Below are 19,358 nucleotides of genomic sequence, written 5' to 3' on the forward strand. Positions count from 1 at the left end.
TTTGTCCCACTCCTCTTTGCAGATCTTCTCCAAGTCATTAAGGTTTCGAGGCTGACGTTTGGCAACTCGAACCTTCAGCTCCCTCCACAGATTTTCTATGGGATTAAGCTCTGGAGACTGGCTAGGCCACTCCAGGACCTTAATGTGCTTCTTCTTGAGCCACTCCTTTGTTGCCTTGGCCGTGTGTTTTGGGTCATTGTCATGCTGGAATACCCATCCACGACCCATTTTCAATGCCCTGGCTGAGGGAAGGAGGTTCTCACCCAAGATTTGACAGTACATGGCCCCGTCAAATGATGCGGTGAAGTTGTCCTGTCCCCTTAGCAGAAAAACACCCCCAAAGCATAATGTTTCCACCTCCGTGTTTGACGGTGGAGATGGTGTTGTTGGGCTCATAGTTAGCATTCCTCCTCCTCCAAACACGGCGAGTTGAGTTGATGCCAAAGAGCTCCATTTTGGTCTCATCTGACCACAACACTTTCGCCAGTTGTCCTCTGAATCATTCAGATGTTCATTGGCAAACTTCAGACGGGCATGTATATGTATTCTTGAGCAGGGGGACCTTGCTGGCGCTGCAGGATTTAAGTCCTTCACGGCGTAGTGTGTTACCAATTGTTTTCTTGGTGACTATGGTCCCAGCTGCCTTGAGATCATTGACAAGATCCTCCCGTGTAGTTCTGGGCTGATTCCTCACCGTTCTCATGACTATTGCAACTCCACGAGGTGAGATCTTGCATGGAGCCCCAGGCCGAGGGATATTGACAGTTCTTTTGTGTTTCTTCCATTTGCGAATATTCACACCAAACGTTGTCACCTTCTCACCAAGCTGCTTGGCGATGGTCTTGTAGCCCATTCCAGCCTTGTGTAGGTCTACAATCTAGTCCCTGATATCCTTGGAGAGCTCTTTGGTCTTGGCCATGGTGGAGAGTTTGGAATCTGATTGATTGATTGCTTCTGTGGACAGGTGTCTTTTTTACAGGTAACAAGCTGCGGTTAGGAGCACTTCCTTTAAGAGTGTGCTCCTAATCTCAGCTCGTTACCTGTATAAAAGACACCTGGGAGCCAGAAATCTTTCTGATTGAGAGGGGATCCAATACTTATTTCCCTCATTAAAATGCAAATCAATTTATAACATTTTTGACATGCGTTTTTCTGGATATTTTTGTTGTTATTCTGTCTCTCACTGTTCAAATAAACCTACCATTAAAATTATAGACTGATCCTTTCTTTATCAGTGGGCAAACGTACAAAATCAGCAGGGGATCAAATACTTTTTCCCCCCACTGTATGTGCTGTATTTTGTGGAACGGAATTAAAGTGCGCCTGTTCACTACACTCTGCTCTCCTGCACCTGACTTCGCCTCCCGTACACACCCTTGACAAAGATTGCTAAACAAGACTGCTAAATAGCTAATAAAATGGCTACCCGGACTACCTGCATTGATCCTTTTATGCACTAACTCTATGCACAAACACTGGACACTCACACATACTTACACTGACAACACACACACACACACACTACATACGCCCACATACACATAACATGCACACACATGCATACTGACACCACACACACACACACACACTTTCACACTCAACATATACGCAACTGTCTATTATCTATCCTGTTGACTAGTTCACTTTACCCCTACCTATAAGTACATAGCTATCTCAATTACCTCATACCCCTGCACATCAACTCAGTACTGGTACTCCCTGTATATAGCCATGCTATTTTTACTCAAGATTTTTGTTATTCACTGTGTATTTATGCCTCGTGTCATATCAATTTTTGATATAATTTTGATATATTTATCTTAACTCTGCATTGTTGGAAAAGGACACGTAAGTAAACATTTCACTTTTAGTCTACACCGGTTGTTTTATGAAGCATGTGACTTTTCTTTTTGAGTGAATTGTGCAATACATTTTCTACTCTGAAAACAAGGATTTTCACACACAGCGCCTCCATCTGTTGGCAAGACAGATGAAGAACTGGCAGACATCTTCTTTGCGTATGCATTTCAAAGGCCAACCACAGAGGATAGGCCTACCACATAAAAACAGTGATTTTTCTTCCATGTATATTTAATCTCTCGTGGACAGACTACGCAAACTACCAAAGTACAACATTATAATGATTCCATAACTTTTTATGATAAGTTACTCGTAGCAAAATTCTTGAAATGACAGAGGTTGGGAATCTCCATAGAGATAGAGGACTCATCTTTGTATCTGTGCCACTATAGCGTCTGTGACAGCATGGGCAGCACCATTGAGGCTATCTCCATTTTGATGTACACAATTGGCTGATCCCTCCTGATTACCTAGTTGGACATGACTCCAACAGGATCACCAGGAGGCATTAGACAATGAAGTTGAAAGTCCAATCCAGTTGACTACATTATAATGGTGGAAGCCCTCAATGGTGCTGTCCATGCTAACATGGCCTTTTGGCCACTAGAGGACTCTATCATTCTCTATGGGAATCTCATTATTTGTGATACAGTAGTACAGTGCCTTAATCATGAAGGTACTGACTATAAGTGTTTGTTCCTGTAGGCTACTGTTAAAAAAAATACAGCTCACTCCACACTCACACAAATGATTTGCCTGGTGTAATTTAAGGTACGTCAGGCAGGTTTGGGGTCAATTCAGTTTTCAATTCAGAAACAGAACTGAATTGAAATTCACTCCATGAATTCAAAATGACTAATATTTTTCAACAAGGATTTTTCAGTTGGGTGAGGTAGGGCTGTAGCAGAGCTCTCAGGCTCTGAACGCACACAGCCTTTTGCTCCATGATCTCCTCCAGTTTCTGAACGTACTCCCTAAAGTCCTGAAGAATAGAGAGGGACCGGTGAGACAGACAGGGAAGGAAGATGGATCAACAAATGGTAGACAGTCATGGAGAGCACTACTCTCAAACCAAGTGTCCCATTCAGCAACAAAAAGAGTAATTGCAATGAATCCAATCCATGATTTATGAGCTAGTATATTGAATACTTGTATATACAAGGTGCTGCGTTCTCACCATGTCAGGCTGTTGGCACAGCAATGTCCCCTCTCTACGACACAGAGACTATCTGCTTCAACTGCTCCCAATGGGTCTGGACAACACACCACCTGACGAGAGAGAGAGAGAGAGAGAGAGAGAGAGAGAGAGAGAGAGAGAGAGAGACAGAGAGAGAAGGAAAGTGGAAGAGAAGGAAAGAGGAAGAGAGGGAAAGAGGAAGAGAGGGAAAGAGGAAGAGAGGGAAAGAGGAAGAGAGGGAAAGAGGAAGAGAAGGAAAGAGGAAGAGATGGCAAGGGATAGAGCCAGGATGAGTAAGGAACCATACACCTACACATTGTTCATGCTACATAACAGATAGACTTGAACTTACTAGGCATGCTCCAGTGCTTCCTGAGTAGAGAAGGAGAGGATGGCTGGGGGTCCAACATGCTTTAACAGACCGTTTGGACCGTCTGGACTGCTTGAACCGCTGAGACGGCATGGAGTGTGGAGATTAGGAGAACTGTTTGAACTGGGTGACTGAGATTGGTCCTGCAAAATGTTAAATTGCACAGGGTTGTTCATTTGTTGGAGAATTTGCACACTAGGGATAGAGGAGTTGGGTGTATCCTGAAATGTGTGTTTAGTAGTGATGGGAGGTGTATGTGTACGTTGTGGTATATGGGTGGAAGGCAGAGGGTGTGATGTTTGTGTGTTGGGCTGGATTGGGCCTTGGGAGCACTTGGTTGTGTGTGTATTGGATACAGTGAGGTTGTGTGGTGAGTGGAGGTGTGGAGAAGGGCCAGGGGGACAGGTAGAGTCTCAGGAGCCTAGGACCTCCCTCCCTAACTGGGCTGGGGTTTTCAGGATTCCACTTTGGTCTTGGACAGACACCAGGGAGACCACAGGGGCAGATGGTTTGGTCATAGCTGGACAGAACAGACAACACAAGAGAATTAGAGCAATATTTGACATTTTTGTTTTTTTACACGCAATCCCCTAACAAAACCGCAATTCTCACAAATGAACAATGTCAATGAGAAGGTGGCAATTATTTACAGAGATTTTAAGTAAACAATGCGGGGGAAAAAGGCATTGCACAAGCTTGTGTATGTGACTCACCCATTCTCCAGAGAGGAGCAGCGTCCATCTTGGATCTCCTCTGATCCATGTGGCCTTCACTCTTCCCATCTATCCCTAGAGTTGGTACTAGAGACTGGCCACCCTCCACCACCCCTTTTCTCTTTCCACCTTCCCTAGGCAAGAGGGAGGGGGAGTAGGTGCTGTGTGGTACCTGCTGGCAGAGGAAGGAGTCTGTGGCTGCCAGCCTGTCTACTTGAAGCAAGGAAAGTGAGAGGGGGTCCATGGTGCATCTAGATGAATCGCCCGAGGACTCACAGTGTGGTGGTGAAGAAGGGGGCATTTGAGCCACAACTCCAGAATTATTTTGGCTCTCAGGGGGAAGCCTTGTGGTGCCAAAAGCTGCTCCCCTCCACGTCTGCACAAAGGACAGAAGGGGGGTGGCAGGGTCTATCTGACGTAGCAGCTCAGCACCTGGTAGCGCTGTCCTTTCTCTGGGGCTCAGTGGTACTCCCTGCTGACAGGGGCAAAGGGGGACATTTTGGAAGTGTAGGCACAGGCCACTGGAGCTCTGGTTGATGTGCTTGGACTCCAGGGACAGGTCGTTGAGCTTGGCTGGGGGCGGGGGTGGAGAGAGGGGCCTCTCGGCCGGAGCGTGGTGGCTGCAGTGTCGGTAAATGTTGTCGTTGTCACTGTTGCTGTCTGTGGAGCCGCGGGGGAAGTCATTAACCTCTCCTTCCTCCTCTGTGCTCCATTCAGCCTCCAGCAGCATGTCCTCTTCTCCTCTCTCCTTGTGTTCCCCTGCCCACCCCCTCCTCTCAAATGGCCCGCGGAGGCTAGATGGTAACCGTTCCTCTTCCCCAAGACGCAACACAGCCCCTGTCCACCTGCCGCCCTCTTCTGACTCGACCACTCTACACTCTGGCCATGCCCATCTCCCTCTCCTCTCCTCCTCCTTGGGTGACCCCCATTCGTCCCCACTCCCTCTCTCCACTCCTCCTCCTCCTGTCCCTCGGTCATCCAGCCTGCTGATGGTAGACAGCACTGATCCAGCCCCGGGGACGAGACACTCGAGGATGTGCTCTCCACTACCATCATTATCTCCTTCATTATCATCATCATCAACATCATTATCGCCATTGCGGCAGTGGCTCTGAGACGTGTTGTTAGAGAGGTGACTCTGTCCCTTCCCCTTTGCCTCCACTGTGACCCCTGCGGTCCCTTCCCCCCGGAGCGAGAGGTGGTCTCCCCCGGCCCCAGTCGTGGCCCTGTACCCAGCCAGCAGCTCCTCCAGACCGCGGCAGACAGATGGAGAGCCAGGCAGAGGCTGCTGGAGCCACTGCATCTGCTGCAGCTGCTGGTGGTATCTTCTCAAATGCCTCTCTCTTTCCTTCTCGCTCTCCCGCTCGCTTGGCGTCTCAGTTTCTCTCTCTCTTTCCCATTCTGTACTAGTCCTCCTATCTCTCTCCCTGCCCTCTCCTAACTCTCTCTGTCCCTCAGCCGTCTTCTCTCTCTCCCTCTCCCCCACAATTCGGTCCTGCTCTATCCATCTCCTGCCCTCTCCCTCTCCTTTACTCATAGTAGTCCTCTGCCTCTCTGCTCCTCTGAGGCAGGAAGCAGCAGCTGCCCTTTTACCTATGGCCATCTGGCTTGTAGTGGCTCTTCCTTCTCTGGGTATTTCCCAAAGGGTTGTCCTCCCCTCTCCCATTCGCTGTCTCATCACCCGAGCCACACCATGGTCCTGTTCTGTGTTGGAATCATCTGTCTTCTCACGTTCCTTTCTGTGCCCTTTCTTTTCCACCTCCCTCTCTCTATCCCACTTCCTCTCCCTCTCTCCCACTCCCTCACTCCTCCTGCACCTCCAAAGCCCCTGGCCCAGTGAGCCCCTCACAGGTGTGGCGTGCTCCAAACAGAGGTCTTCTCTCCCCCTCCCAAAGCCCTCCCCCGCCCCCCGGCCCTTTGGTGTGGAGCAGAGCAGAGCTCCCCCTGGGGCTAACCTCCTGGCAGGGGTGCCAGTCACATTTCGGGCCTCCCTGTGTCCCCCCAACTTCACCCTTTTTGGGGGACTTTTCCCCCTGCTGGCACTAGTACCACTGCTGCTAGTCTGATCATGTTTCGGGGATGGGGACGGGGTGACTGTGGGCCGTCTTCTCCCCCCTCCCCCCCCCAGCTCCTTCACCCTGTAGAGCCAATAAGAGATGATATATCACAGGCCAATGTCACTGACCAATTAATCAATGTCCTCAAAACTGTTGAGTCGGAGTGTGTGTTCTCATATGACCTAGTTAATACGTAACACTCACCGGTCAGCGTATCTCAGCGTATTGAGTGTGTGTTTGGTTGCTAGGTGACTGGGGGAAACGTTTGCAATCATACATGTCTTTGAATCACCAACAAAGGAGTCCTTCAAAACCTATACAGACAACAAGGTAAACAGAGTTTGAAAAAAAGTGGTACTGACCCAAATTCTAGCATTCCCTGTGGACAACACAGTTGAAGCACAAGCCCGGTGTGGAGTTGCTCAGATGTGTCGTTGAGAGTTGAACCCGTGAACGTTTGCAATGTGTGTGTGAGATTCTTTACCTGCGTGAGCTTGCTCTGTCTGAACGGTGTGTGTGACTGCTCTTGGTCCAGAGAACGGATACATTCTTTCAGCTGAAACAAATAGGCTACATGTTAACAGCAATCCCATGTTATGTGTGTGTGAAAGTGAACAATAAAGTATTGTATTGCATCCTATTGTGTGTGTTGCGCTCACTGCCAGTAGACTCTGGTTGATCTCTGCCCCCTCCATGCGACTCAGTCTGTCTGGGTCTCTGGAGTCTGCTGCTCTCTCACTCCCAGCCAGATCCACAAATGACATCCTACACAACACAGTGTGGGATACATCTGGTCCGATTACTTTTAATTTAATGTCACCTAAACTATGTTACAAAGCTACTGAATTGCATACACACACACACACACACACGCACACGCACACGCACACACACACACACACACACACACACACACACACACACACACACACACACACACACACACACACTGTGTACTATAGCTAATCATACATAAAATAACACATTCAATCTCAGGGATATTGCTGAATATGTGTTTTATTTTAGATTATAAAATGTCCTAATCTTGAAAAAGTCCCCCAAAAAATGTGTCTGAATTGCAAGGTGCAAACTCCATATACCTGGTTAATCATTTTCTATATATCAGTTTGGCTACCTGGAACTAATTTGGCGAATTTGTCCTATTACTTATTATAACGTGACACTGACTTGCCAGTGGCCCGATTGCCAGAGTCTCTGAGCTGTATCTGGAGCAGAGCGTGGGAGCGGGATGACACAGGATTGACTCCACTCACCCCCTGGGTGCGCTCCCCTGTACCCCACAAAATCACCTGGAGGACGGAGAGAGGAGAAGGTGGGGAGGATAAATGAGGAGGGGTGGAGGCAGGAGAAGCGATGAAAGGAGGATGGAATGGAGAAGGGAAATAAATCAAAACAGCGAGGCAAAACAGACGAGAATAGGAAGAATGAGAAGAGAGGGATAAAAGTCTCACCTCCAGCAATGAGTTGACAGACTCCACTTTGACCTCTCTTAGCCCTGCTATCTGAACCACTTGGTGCCCATCCTCCCTTGCAAACAAGCTGCATAGAGAAGACACAGATGTCATTATAAAGAGACCAATCAGAGGTTTACTGGTTCACTTATTTCCTGAGTGGTTCATTGAGTGGTTCAATGAGTAGTTCACTGGTTCCGTGGTTCGCTGAGTGGTTCACTGAGTGGTTGTGGTTAAAATGGTTCAGTGTTATTATGAAGGGACCAATCAGAGAGCATGGTTATGACCATGTCATTGTGAAGGGACTAGAGGTCGACCAATTAATCGGCATGGCTGATTAATTAGGTCAGATTTCAAGTTTTCATAACAATCGATAATCTGCATTTTTGGATTCCGATTACATTGCACTCCACGAGGAAACTGCGTGGCAGGCTGACTACCTGTTACGCGAGTGCAGCAAGGAGCCAAGGTAAGTTGCTAGCTAGCATTAAACTTATCTTATAAAAAAACAATCCATCTTCACCTAATCACTAGTTAACTACACATGGTTGATGATATTACTAGGTTAACTAGCTTGTCCTGCGTTGATATAATCAATGTGGTGCCTGTTAATTTATCATCGAATCACAGCCTACTTCGGCAAACGGGGGATGATTTAACAAAAGCGCATTTGCAAAAAAAGCACAATCGTTGCATGAATGTACCTAACCATAAATATCAATGCCTTTCTTAAAATCAATACACAGAAGTATATTTTTTTAAACCTGCATATTAACTAGGGGAATTGTGTCACTTCTCTTGCGTTCATTGCACGCAGAGTCGGGGCATATGCAACAATTTGGGCCGCCTGGCTCGTTGCGAACTAATTTGCCAGAATTTTACATAATTATGACATAACATTGAAGGTTGTGCAATTTAACAGCAATATTTAGACTTAGGGTTGCCGCCCGTTCGATAAACTACAGAACGGTTCCGTATTTCACTGAAAGAATAAAAGTTTTTGTTTTCTAAATTATAGTTTCCGGATTTTACCATAATAATGACCAATGGGTCGTATTTCTGTGTTTATTACATTATAATTAAGTCCATGATTTGATAGAGCAGACTGATTGAGCGGTGGTAGGCAGCAGCAGGCTCGTAAGCATTCATTCAAACTTTACTGCGTTTGCCAGCAGCTCTTAGCAATGCTTGCTTCACAGCGCTGGTTATGACTTCAAGCCTATCAACTCCTGAGATTAGGCTGGCAATACTAAAGTGCCTATTAGAACATCCAATAGTCAAAGGTATATGAAATACAAATGGTATAGAGAGAAATAGTCGACGCGTCATAATTCCTATAATAACTACAACCTAAAACTTCTTAACTGGGAATATTGAAGAACTGGGAATATTGAACCACCAGCTTTCATATGTTCTCATGTTCTGAGCAAGGAACTTAAACGTTAGCTTTTTAAATTGCACATATTGCATTTTTACTTTCTTCTCCAACACTGTGTTTTTGCATTATTTAAACCAAATTGAGCATGTTTCATTATTTATTTGAGACTAAATAGATTTTATTTATGTATTATTTAAAGTTAAAATAAAAGTGTTCATTGTTCATTCAGTATTGTTGTAATTGTCATTATTACAAATATATATATATATACAGGAAAAAAATAGGCCGATTAATCGGTATCGGCTTTGTTTGGTCCTCCAATAATCGGCATCAGCGTTGAAAAATCATAATCGGTCGACCTCGAGAATGGACCAATCAGAGAGCAGGGTTATGTTCAGTGATGTAGTCAATTTACTAAACCTCGAGTGCGAGTCAAGTCCCAAGTCTCTAGTGTTCGAGTCAGAGTCCAAGTTAGAGTGTTACATTATGAAATATTTTCTGAAAACAAAGTCACTACTACTGGTCGAGTTAAGTCAGTCCTGAACTTGAGTACATACACAATCACACACGCACCGTTTTCTACAGTCCAACAAGTCGTAGAGCTGGCCACAGTAGATCTCAAAGAAGCTGACATAGACATAGACGTGGGATGGGACTGTAGAGTTGCCACAGTCCTGGGTGGAGTGCAGCTGGGTAAATATGTCCCTGGCAGCCAGAGCATATAGCCCCTGTCTCTGAGGAGGACAACCCAGCATGGTGTGTGTCTTCCCTGCTCCCGTCTGGCCGTATGCAAAACAAGTGGCCTTGCCTCTGCCAATGTACATACAGACAGAACTAGGTCACACAATATCCCATTTCAAATCAAATCTAATTTTATGTGTCACATGCTTCGTAAACAACAGGTGTAGACTAACAGTGAAATGCTTACTAACAGGCCCTTCCCAACAATGCAGAGAGAAAAAATTTAGAAATAGTAGAAGAAATAGAAAAATAGACAAATAACACAAGGAATAAATTGAAAAATAATAACACAAGGAATAAATACATAATGAGTAACGATAACTTGGCTGTATACACGGGGTACAAGTACTGAGTCGATGTGCAGGGGTACAAGGTAATTTAGGAAGATATGTACAGTTGAAGTCGGAAATTTACAGAGACTTCAGCCAAATACATTTAAACTCAGTTTTTCACAATTCCTGACATTTAATCCTAGTAAAAATTCCATGTCTTAGGTCAGTTAGGATCACCACGTTATTTTAAGAATGTCAAATGTCAGAATAATAGTAGAGAATGATTTATTTCAGCTTTTATTTCTTTCATCACATTCCCAGTGGGTCAGAAGTTTACATACACTCAATTAGTATTTGGTAGCATTGCCTTTAAATTGTTTAACTTGGGTCAAACGTTTCGGGTAGCCTTCCACAAGCTTCCGACAATAAGTTTGGTGAATTTTGTCCTATTCTTCCTGACAGAGCTGGTGTAACGGAGTCAGGTTTGTAGGCCTCCTTGCTCGCACACGCTTTTTCAGTTCTGCCTACAAATTTTATATAGGATTGAGGTCAGGGCTTTGTGATGGCCACTCCAATACCTTGACTTTGTTGTCCTTAAGCCATTTTGCCACAACTTTGGAAGTATGCTTGGGGTCATTGTCCATTTGGAAGACCCATTTGCGACCAAGCTTTAACTTCCTGACTGATATCTTGAGATGTTGCTTCAATATACCCACATAATTTTTCCTCCTCATGATGCCATCTATTTTGTGAAGTGCACCAGACCCTTCTGCAGCAAAGCACCCCCACAACATGATGCTGCCACCCCCTTGCTTCACTGTTGGGATGGTGTTCTTCGGCTTGCAAGCATCCCCCTTTTTCCTCCAAACATAACGATGGTCATTATGACCAAACAGTTCTATTTTTGTTTCATCAGACCAAAGGACATTTCTCCAAAAAGTACGATCTTTGTCCACATGTGCAGTTGCAAACCGTAGTCTGGCTTTTTATGGCGGTTTTGGAGCAGTGGCTTCTTCCTTGCTGGGCGGCCTTTCAGGTTATGTCAATATAGGACTCCTTTTACTGTGGATATAGATACTTTTGTACCGGTTTCCTCCAGCATCTTCACAAGGTCCTTTGCTGTTGTTCTGGGATTGATTTGCACTTTTCGCACCAAAGTACCTTCATCTCTAGGAGACAGAACGTGTCTCCTTCCTGAGTGGTATGACGGCTGCGTGGTGTTTATACTTGCGCACTATTGTTTGCACAGATGAACATGGTACCTTCAGGCATTTGTAAATTGCTCCCAAGGATGAACCAGACTTGTGGAGGTCTACAATTTATTTTCGGAGGTCTTAGCTGATTTCTTTTGATTTTCCCATGATGTCAAGCAAAGAGACACTGAGTTTGAAGGTAGGCCTTCATATACATCCACAGGTACATCTCCAATTGACTCAAATTATGTAAATTAGCCTATCAGAAGCTTCTAAAGCCATGACATCATTTTCTGGAATTTTCCAAGCTGATTAAAGGCACAGTCAACTTAGTGTATGTAAACCTCTGACCCACTGGAATTGTGATACAGTGAATTATAAGTGAAATAATCTGTCTGTAAACAATTGTTGTAAAAATTACTTGTGTCATGCATAAGGTAGATGTCCTAACTGACTTGCCAAAACTATAGTTTGTTAACAAGAAATTTGTGGAGTGGTTGAAAAATGAGTTTTAATTACTCCAACCTAAGTGTATGTAAACCTCCGACTTCAACTGTACACGTAGGTCGGAATAAAGTGACTAGGCAACGGGATAGATAATAAACAGTAACATCAGCGTATGTGATGAGTCAAAAGAGATTATTGCAAAAAGGGTCAGTGCAGATGCTCCAGGTAGCTATTGCTTAACTATTTAACTAACTATTAGCAGTCTTATAGCCTGGGGGTAGAAGCTGTTCAGGGTCCTGTTGGTTCCAGACTTGGTCATAGGTACTACTTGCCATGTGGTAGCAGAGAGAACAGTCTGTGACTTGGATGGCTGAAGTCTTTGACAATTTTTAGGGCCTTCCTCTAACACCGCCTGGTATAGAGGTGCTGGATGGCAGGGAGCTCGGCCCCAGTGGTGTACTCAGGGTTCGTACAGGCAGTGTGGCAAGTCATATTCAAGGACCATTCATTTTTTAATAGTTCATATTATGCAATTGTTTCTAGTCGCCAACAGATGGCAGTATATCGCCACAATCTCTTGAAAAAAACAACTTATTTACTACATACATAGGCGGTAAGTCAGTACTGATGATTTTGTCATTTGAATAGCAGAGTTTTGGAACATGCCTACTGGTGAACACACATTTCCTATTCACATTACTACACAACTCCAGCATAATGATTGGGTGGGCTGTGCGAGGGAAACGGCACGTGAACGGCCACCAGAAGGGCATGAGCACGGCTGCTGCTTGATAAGGCGGAATATAGCCGGAGCCCTGTGAATGAAAAGCTCTGGAGGTTGTTGCAGAGAAAATGTCACATAATGTAGAACTGGCGCCAGTGCAGGATGCAGCGTTGTGTCTTTCCCCCTTCATGTGGCTCTTCGGGGACGATTCACAAAGGGCCTATTCACCCAGTCTGACACATTTTGTTGCACCTTACATGGTGTGGGTTGATTGGGTCCAGTGATGTAGTGGTAAGAAATGGTGAGTAAATTATACTGAACAAAAATATAAAACGCAACATGTAAAGTGTTTCATGAGCTGAAATAAAAGATCCCAGAAATGTTCCATATTTCCCGGCAGTTTAGCTATCGATGTGATGTTTGGCGGTGCATAATCAGTCAGTTTTGTACCAACCTGGCTGAGTGGCAGGGTGGGTGGAATGAGCGAGCTCGCCTGGCAACCACAGCACGAAACACGTGAGGCAATAAAACTCAGTAGTCTGCCTGGAAATTCATTTGCAAGACCAATACATTTTTATCATATTTTTTGTAAACATATTTGATCTGTTCTCCTCTCATTTTAATTCAAGTACTTTTCAAGTACCAACCTGAGAAGATGTCTGATTTTAAGGTATTCCAGTACTTGAATTTCAAAGTGCCAAATTCAGGTACTTTAAGCACCTCAAGCACTTTGTGCGAACCCTGTGTCCTGGGCGTACGCACTACCCTCTGTAGCGCCTTGCGTTCAGATGACAAGCAGTTGCCATACCAAGTGGTGATGCAGCCAGTCAATATGCTCTCAATGGTGCAGCTGTACAGCTTTTTGAGGATGCCAAATCTTTTCAACCTCCTGAGGGGGAAGAGGCGTTGCCATGCCCTCTTCACGACTGTGTTAATGTGTGTGGACCACGATAGTTCTTTAGTGATGTGGACACTGAGGAACTTGAAGCTCTCGACCTGTTCGACCTGTTTGAGCGCAAGTGTTTTAGGGTACATTACGGTAAACAACACCTAGTTGCTCCTCTGCAGTTACATTATTGTGTTACAGCAGGGGTCTTACACACAGGGGGAATATGGCTAACATTGACAGACTTTTCTTATTGGAGTCCCTCCCCGCTTTCTTTTGTTTGGAGCCTAATGAACACAACAAAAGGTTCCTTACCCGTTGAGGACATGCTGTATCAGCGGAAAGGCTGTTTTCAGGTACACATCCACATTGGAGCTCTCTTCCCCAAACACCTCATCATAATTAAACCTGTGCTGTGGAGGGGACCAGAGAAGAGTGCAGACACACACACAGATCAACACTGTGTTACAAGGATCAGGGGGCCTGAAGCTATATGAATAATATTTATGTACCTTAACTTGGGTTGCAAAGAGTAGGAAACTTTCCGGGAAATTTCCAGAAATTTTTCATGGGAAGTTAAGCCCTGGAATTTAGGACATTTTGCTTAAATTGATGAAAAAAGTTAGCTTATAACAGTGACATTTTTTTGTAGGATACACATAAGGCAATTCTAGGTCTTATTTTGGTTAAACTATCCCCTATTCAATGGAATTGCAACCCTTTGCATGCACAGTGCATTCTTCCATCACATGTACAGCTGATACTCAAGATCCTGCACACTAATGAGATGCTATTGAGCCCACACTACTACACTGTCTGAGCCAAGGACTACATGCTTTCTGGTAAGTTTTGATTACAATACTGGTTGGGGTGAATATATTTTATATGACATATATGATTTTTTTTTTAGCTAGTAAATAGTAGCCTACAGCAAAGTGTGTTTAAATAATTTCTAACTTGTTAACAATTTCTCTTAGTTAGTTTTTGCTACCATGTGGGTTTTAGCTTGCTTGAGCCTGCTAACTGAGGAGTGTTAATTCACCTGTTTCCATATATGATTCATTTTAAAACATGTATCTTACAAAATGTAGAAGGAAAAGCTGTGTACATTTGCTAATACTGTGCTAAATCATATGTGAAGAATGCAACAAAGATGAAGAATTATCTGGCCAAGTGCATAAAGTTCCCTCAGCGCTCACAACAAGCAGCCTCTGACAAAAGTCCCTCAACTTCTATTTGAGGTGAAAATAATGAATCAGACACCTTATCGATAGCAACAGCTCATGGTCCTTCTGGAATCAGAAGTTTTTTTGACTCAATGGAGGAACGTAGTCAGAGAAATGCTGATGGATGTCTTGCTCGAGCTGTTTATGCAATTGGTTCACCTCTGATGCTCACAATTTGTATTGGTACTCACAATGTGTATTGGAAGAGATTTCTGAATGTTCTTCGCCCAGCATACACCCCTCCAACCAGACATGCTTTGCTGGATGCAGAGTTCAACAGAGTTCAAGTGAAGGTCAAGCAAATCATAGAGAAAGCAGACTGTATTGCAATAATCTCTGATGGGTGGTTGAATGTTCGTGGGCAAGGAATAATTAACTACATAATCTCCACCCCTCAACCAGTATTCTACAAGAGCACAGACACAAGGGACAACAGACACACCAGTCTCTACATTGCAGATGAGCTGAAGGCAGTCATCAATGACCTTGGACCACAGAAGGTATTTGCACTGGTGACAGACAAGGCTGCGAACATGAAGGCTGCTTGGTCTAAAGTGGAGGAGTCCTAACCTCACATCACACCCATTGGCTGTGCTGCTCATGCATTGAATCTGCTCCTCAAAGACATCATGGCACTGACAACAATGGATACACTATACAAGAAAGCCAAGGAAATGGTTAGGTATGTGAAGGGTCATCAAGTTATAGCAGCAATCTACCTCACCAAGCAAAATGAGAAGAATGAGAGCACCACATTGAAGCTGCCCAGCAACACCCGTTGGGATGGTGTTGTCATCATGTTTGACAGTCTCCTGGAGGGGAAGGAGTCTCTCCAAGAAATGGCCATATCACAGTCTGCCGATATGGACAGCCCCATCAAGAGGATCCTCCTGGATTATGTATTTTGGGAGAGTAGTAAGCAGCCTGAAACTCCTGAAACCTATAGCAGTAGCCATTGCACGGATTGAGGGACACAATGCCATCCTGTCTGATGTTCAGACTCTGCTTGCAGATGTAAGAGAAGAAATCCGTACTGCCTTGCCCACTTCACTGTTGCTCCAAGCAGAGGAGACTGCAGTTCTGAAATACATCAAAAAGCGTGAAGACTTCTGCCTGAAGACCATACACGCCGCAGCATACGTGTTGGACCCCAAGTATGCTGGCAAGAGCATCCTGTCTGGTGCAGAGATCAACAAGGCCTATGGTGTCATCACTACCGTGTCTCGCCACCTTGGCCTGGTCAGAGGGCAAGGTTCTTGGCAGTCTGGCGAAGTACACTTCCAAGCAAGGGCTTTGGGATGGAGATGCAATATGGCAGTCGTGCCAACATATCTCATCAGCCACCTGGTGGAAGGGACTTAGTGGATCTGAGGCTCTTTCCCCTGTTGCCTCCATCATCCTCCAAATCCCACCAACATCAGCTGCCTCAGAGCGCAACTGGTCCTTGTTTGGGAACACACACACCAAAGCACACAACAGGCTGACAAATACAAGGGTTGAAAAATTGGTGGCATTCCGGGCAAATTTGAGGCTTTTTGAGCCTGACAATGAGCCATCCTAAACAAGGTTGTAAAGTGACAGTGAAGATGAGGCCTCAGAGTCTGCTGTTCAAGAGGTGGACATTGAGGAGGTCCAGGGAAAAGACATGAAAGCCTGGGAGGAAGACAACCAAATGCTTTATTTTCTAGAATATCATTTTACAGATTTATGTTGCAAATGTTTTTGGGAGATGCGATGGATCATTGGGGATCATTCAATATTCCCTTTCTTTTGTTGTTCAGTGAAATCATCCCATGTGAAAAGTCAACTCATTTAATAAAGTTCAATTCGTAACTAAATTGTTATTTTTATTTCTACTGGAAGGATTTAATCATTTGCAATTATGTCTACTTATAATAAGGTAAAATGGTTATGTTTGTTTCCATATGATATGGTAAATATATCCAATGCAAAAAACATCTACATTTAAATGGTATTCATATTAATTTTAATATATTTCTGTTAATTCCAATATGTTCCAGTTAATTCCCATATATTCCCACAGAAAGTTTTCACCTCTGAATATTCCCCAAAATGTGCAATCCTAGCCTTAACACTGGTTAATACTGGATGATGTACACAGTACATCCAAACATACAGATGTAGGATCTTAATTTGATCACTCTTTTGTTGCTGAGAATTTTCCTGCACGGCCGGCAGGAAATGCAAGCTTGTAGTGTATTTGCGTTTTGAAAAGGCTTCTAAAGTTTGTTATTTCTACTTTGAAATTCAGACTTGACTTACCCTAATGAAAAATGTATCAATGTAAATGAACTATTAGCCACACAATAATTCACATTTCCTGTTGTTGCAGGATCATTTTTCTGCTGTAGCAAACTGGCCCAAATTTAAGATCCTACATCTGTATGATATACAAACATACATAATGTCTCCTTTATTGTACCTACATACTGTATATTCACGGTCTGTACTGTATACACTGCTATATTCAAGTCTTGCTAGACTCTGTCCTCTGTGACTGTGTGATGGAGCCTCTGAGTGTACTGTACTTTAGAGTTCTGCTACCAAACCCGAGCCCGACAGGCCCCGACATTATACATCGGGTTACGGCCATCAATAACTAGGGTACGGGTAGGGCTTGGGTATCACTAAATTGATCAATAAAATGTTGAAGCTGAGCCATTTGCGCGCGCCCTGCTGCGCAGTACAGTCACATCTGACTAAGATCATAACGTGGCGTCAGAAGTGCTTCAACCTCGTCAAATATAAGACTGGAGAGATTATTTCACCAAAAATTATAATTCTCATTGAGTTTTGTCGGAGTTTAGAGTGACGAAAAGTAGCTAACAGCTAACTGCTCTCTCATGTTTCTTCACTGAACAGAGCAGCCCAAGCGGAGGCATTGCTATGGATACTCACAGACTCAGAGCGCCATGAGCAGAGCGCATGCAGAGTGTGCTTCGCGCAGGGAGTGAGTGACAAAGAGGAGCAGCTAATGGATTTACTAACGGGGGAAGTTATTTCTGGTTTCGGGCAGGGCCGGGCCGGGCCTTAAATTTAGCAGAAGCAATCGGGCCTGGGTAGGGTAGGGCCTGAGCATGACCAGCATGGGTAGAAGCTTGGCTTTAAATTCATGCCTGTGCAGGGCTCTACTGGACCTGGTACCTACTTGGAGTATGTACTGGGTCAGGTCCACTGCCTCTTTGCTCTCATGGACTACCACAGAATCTCCATCATGGGCTGTGACAACGTCTGCCTCCCCTCTCCTGTTCTCAGCATAGGTCAGGGGCCTCTTCCTCACACACACACTGATCCTCTGCCCACCTGCCTCCCTACAACACACACACACAAGAACAAATTACAGGTATTTTGAACAACAGTATAATTAATAAGAGAGAGTTACCTTTTCCAACTAACCAAGTGTGAGGGGCAGTTATTTGGAGAATGAAAAGAAGTAGGAAAACAGATGAAAGGAGAGACAGCAGCAGACCAGAGACTACCAGCCTAGTAACCCATACACTAACAACAACAGCATTATACACAGTTGAAACATAATACAACTTACTTTCTGGTTGACACCGGGCTACTCAGGGGCAGACCATAGTTGCAGCCAAGAGTTCTCCTCGATGTGTACATGTATGTGGGCTCATCCGTCCTCCTGGATGTCCCATCCTCCTCCCGGCACACCTCAGGTCTTGGCCTGCTGCCGATGGTCGTCCCGTCCTTGTAAATGCAGACGCTCTGACGATGGGTCACTTTGCTGTTGCTCCTGTGCATTGTGGTCCGTCTGACAGTTTGCTTGTGAGGACAGCTACGCCTCGGCGTCCCACTGATCTGGGTTCTGTGTATGGGTGACCCTCTGCTGAGGTCGCAGCATGGTTGGGGTTTAACCCCTGTGTTCGGGCTCGGGAAGGGGTGGACACCAGCCCCCCTGTGACTGTCATAGTCACTGAGCCATCCGCGTTTGGGCTCGCTAGACCTACCATCACCATCAAAATCTAGCTGCCTGCATGTGGGGACTTTGCTGCCTGAAGTGAAAGTCTTTGTTGTTATCACAACTCTATCGTCATCGTGGCCCCCATGGTCCTCCTCTTCCTCTTCCTTCAGAGACTTGACCAGCTGTACCAGGTGGAACAGCCGGGCACGGTCCTCCATGCTGTGGACCCCCAAGCTCGAGTAGTCGCCCATGGTGAGCAAAGACAGGTGTCCCGCGCGTCTCAATCCCATGGCTGTAAAACAAGGGTAGTGACGCTGAAGCCCGACCTCGCGCAGGCACTCGTACAGGCATGATGTCATCGCCTCAAATGGTACCTTCTCACCTCTGGCATGTGTTCGCAATCCCTGTGAGAGAATGAGCGGTGGTCATTCCATTTGGTTAACGTTGGAGCGCACTGTCCCCAAGGCGGCACAACCAAATAGACCTTCAGTAGCCTCGACTACAAATGTATAAACCGGTGGCACATTACAAGACAACTCCCTTGCTTACACCTTGCCTTCCTCCGTGCTTTTTGTTCATGAACCGAACCCTAACCCTACTCTTGTGGCTGGGTGTGCTGCATGCTTTGGTGCTGAAACTTGACACTGCTGATGGTGGCACTACGTCACACATTGCAGTGTAGCAAATATGATAAATATAGATGAGCCAACAGAACAACAGCTGTCATAGCTTTACAGTTATGTTGACAGCTGCAGTGTTCTGGCAGTTGTGAAGGACCACGTCATGAAAACTCTGAACCAAATAAAGTGGAATTTGGAATAGGAATTCACTGGGATGTTGTTGAGGACCCAGGGGAGGAAAATGCTGTAAACATTTAAATAATAATTTTGCCTCTCGCCTCACCT

General features: G+C 45.1%; 1 protein-coding gene across 1 annotated transcript; it reads right to left on the bottom strand.

The window, feature by feature from the left end:
• Positions 1-1,865: 1,865 nt before the first annotated feature.
• Positions 1,866-19,202, bottom strand: LOC123729129 (uncharacterized). The gene is made up of 13 exons (XM_045702991.2): positions 18,082-19,202; positions 17,686-17,848; positions 13,606-13,703; positions 9,601-9,837; positions 7,650-7,737; positions 7,366-7,487; positions 6,837-6,942; positions 6,662-6,733; positions 6,382-6,491; positions 4,121-6,258; positions 3,390-3,927; positions 3,038-3,129; positions 1,866-2,842 (listed from the first exon to the last, which is right to left on the bottom strand). The coding sequence occupies exons 1-11, from the start codon at positions 18,810-18,812 to the stop codon at positions 3,821-3,823; spliced, it is 3,972 nt and encodes a 1,323-aa protein (XP_045558947.2). The 5' UTR covers positions 18,813-19,202; the 3' UTR covers positions 1,866-2,842; positions 3,038-3,129; positions 3,390-3,820.
• Positions 19,203-19,358: the final 156 nt, after the last annotated feature.

Source organism: Salmo salar, chromosome 20 (genome assembly GCF_965601325.2).
Source record: "Salmo salar chromosome 20, fSalSal1, whole genome shotgun sequence".
NCBI classification, from domain to species: Eukaryota; Metazoa; Chordata; class Actinopteri; order Salmoniformes; family Salmonidae; genus Salmo; species Salmo salar.

What these genes read in the sequence shown, in the direction of transcription:
- LOC123729129 (XM_045702991.2), bottom strand. Translation starts at nt 18,812, where the DNA reads ATGACATCATGCCTGTACGAGTGCCTGCGCGAGGTCGGGCTTCAGCGT. An exon ending in CTGTCAACTCATTGCTGGAG is followed by an intron (nt 7,488 to 7,649) that starts GTGAGACTTTTA and finishes TCCGTCCTCCAG; the next exon opens with GTGATTTTGTGGGGTACAGG. An exon ending in GACAGAGCAAGCTCACGCAG is followed by an intron (nt 6,492 to 6,661) that starts GTAAAGAATCTC and finishes TTGTCTGTATAG; the next exon opens with GTTTTGAAGGACTCCTTTGT.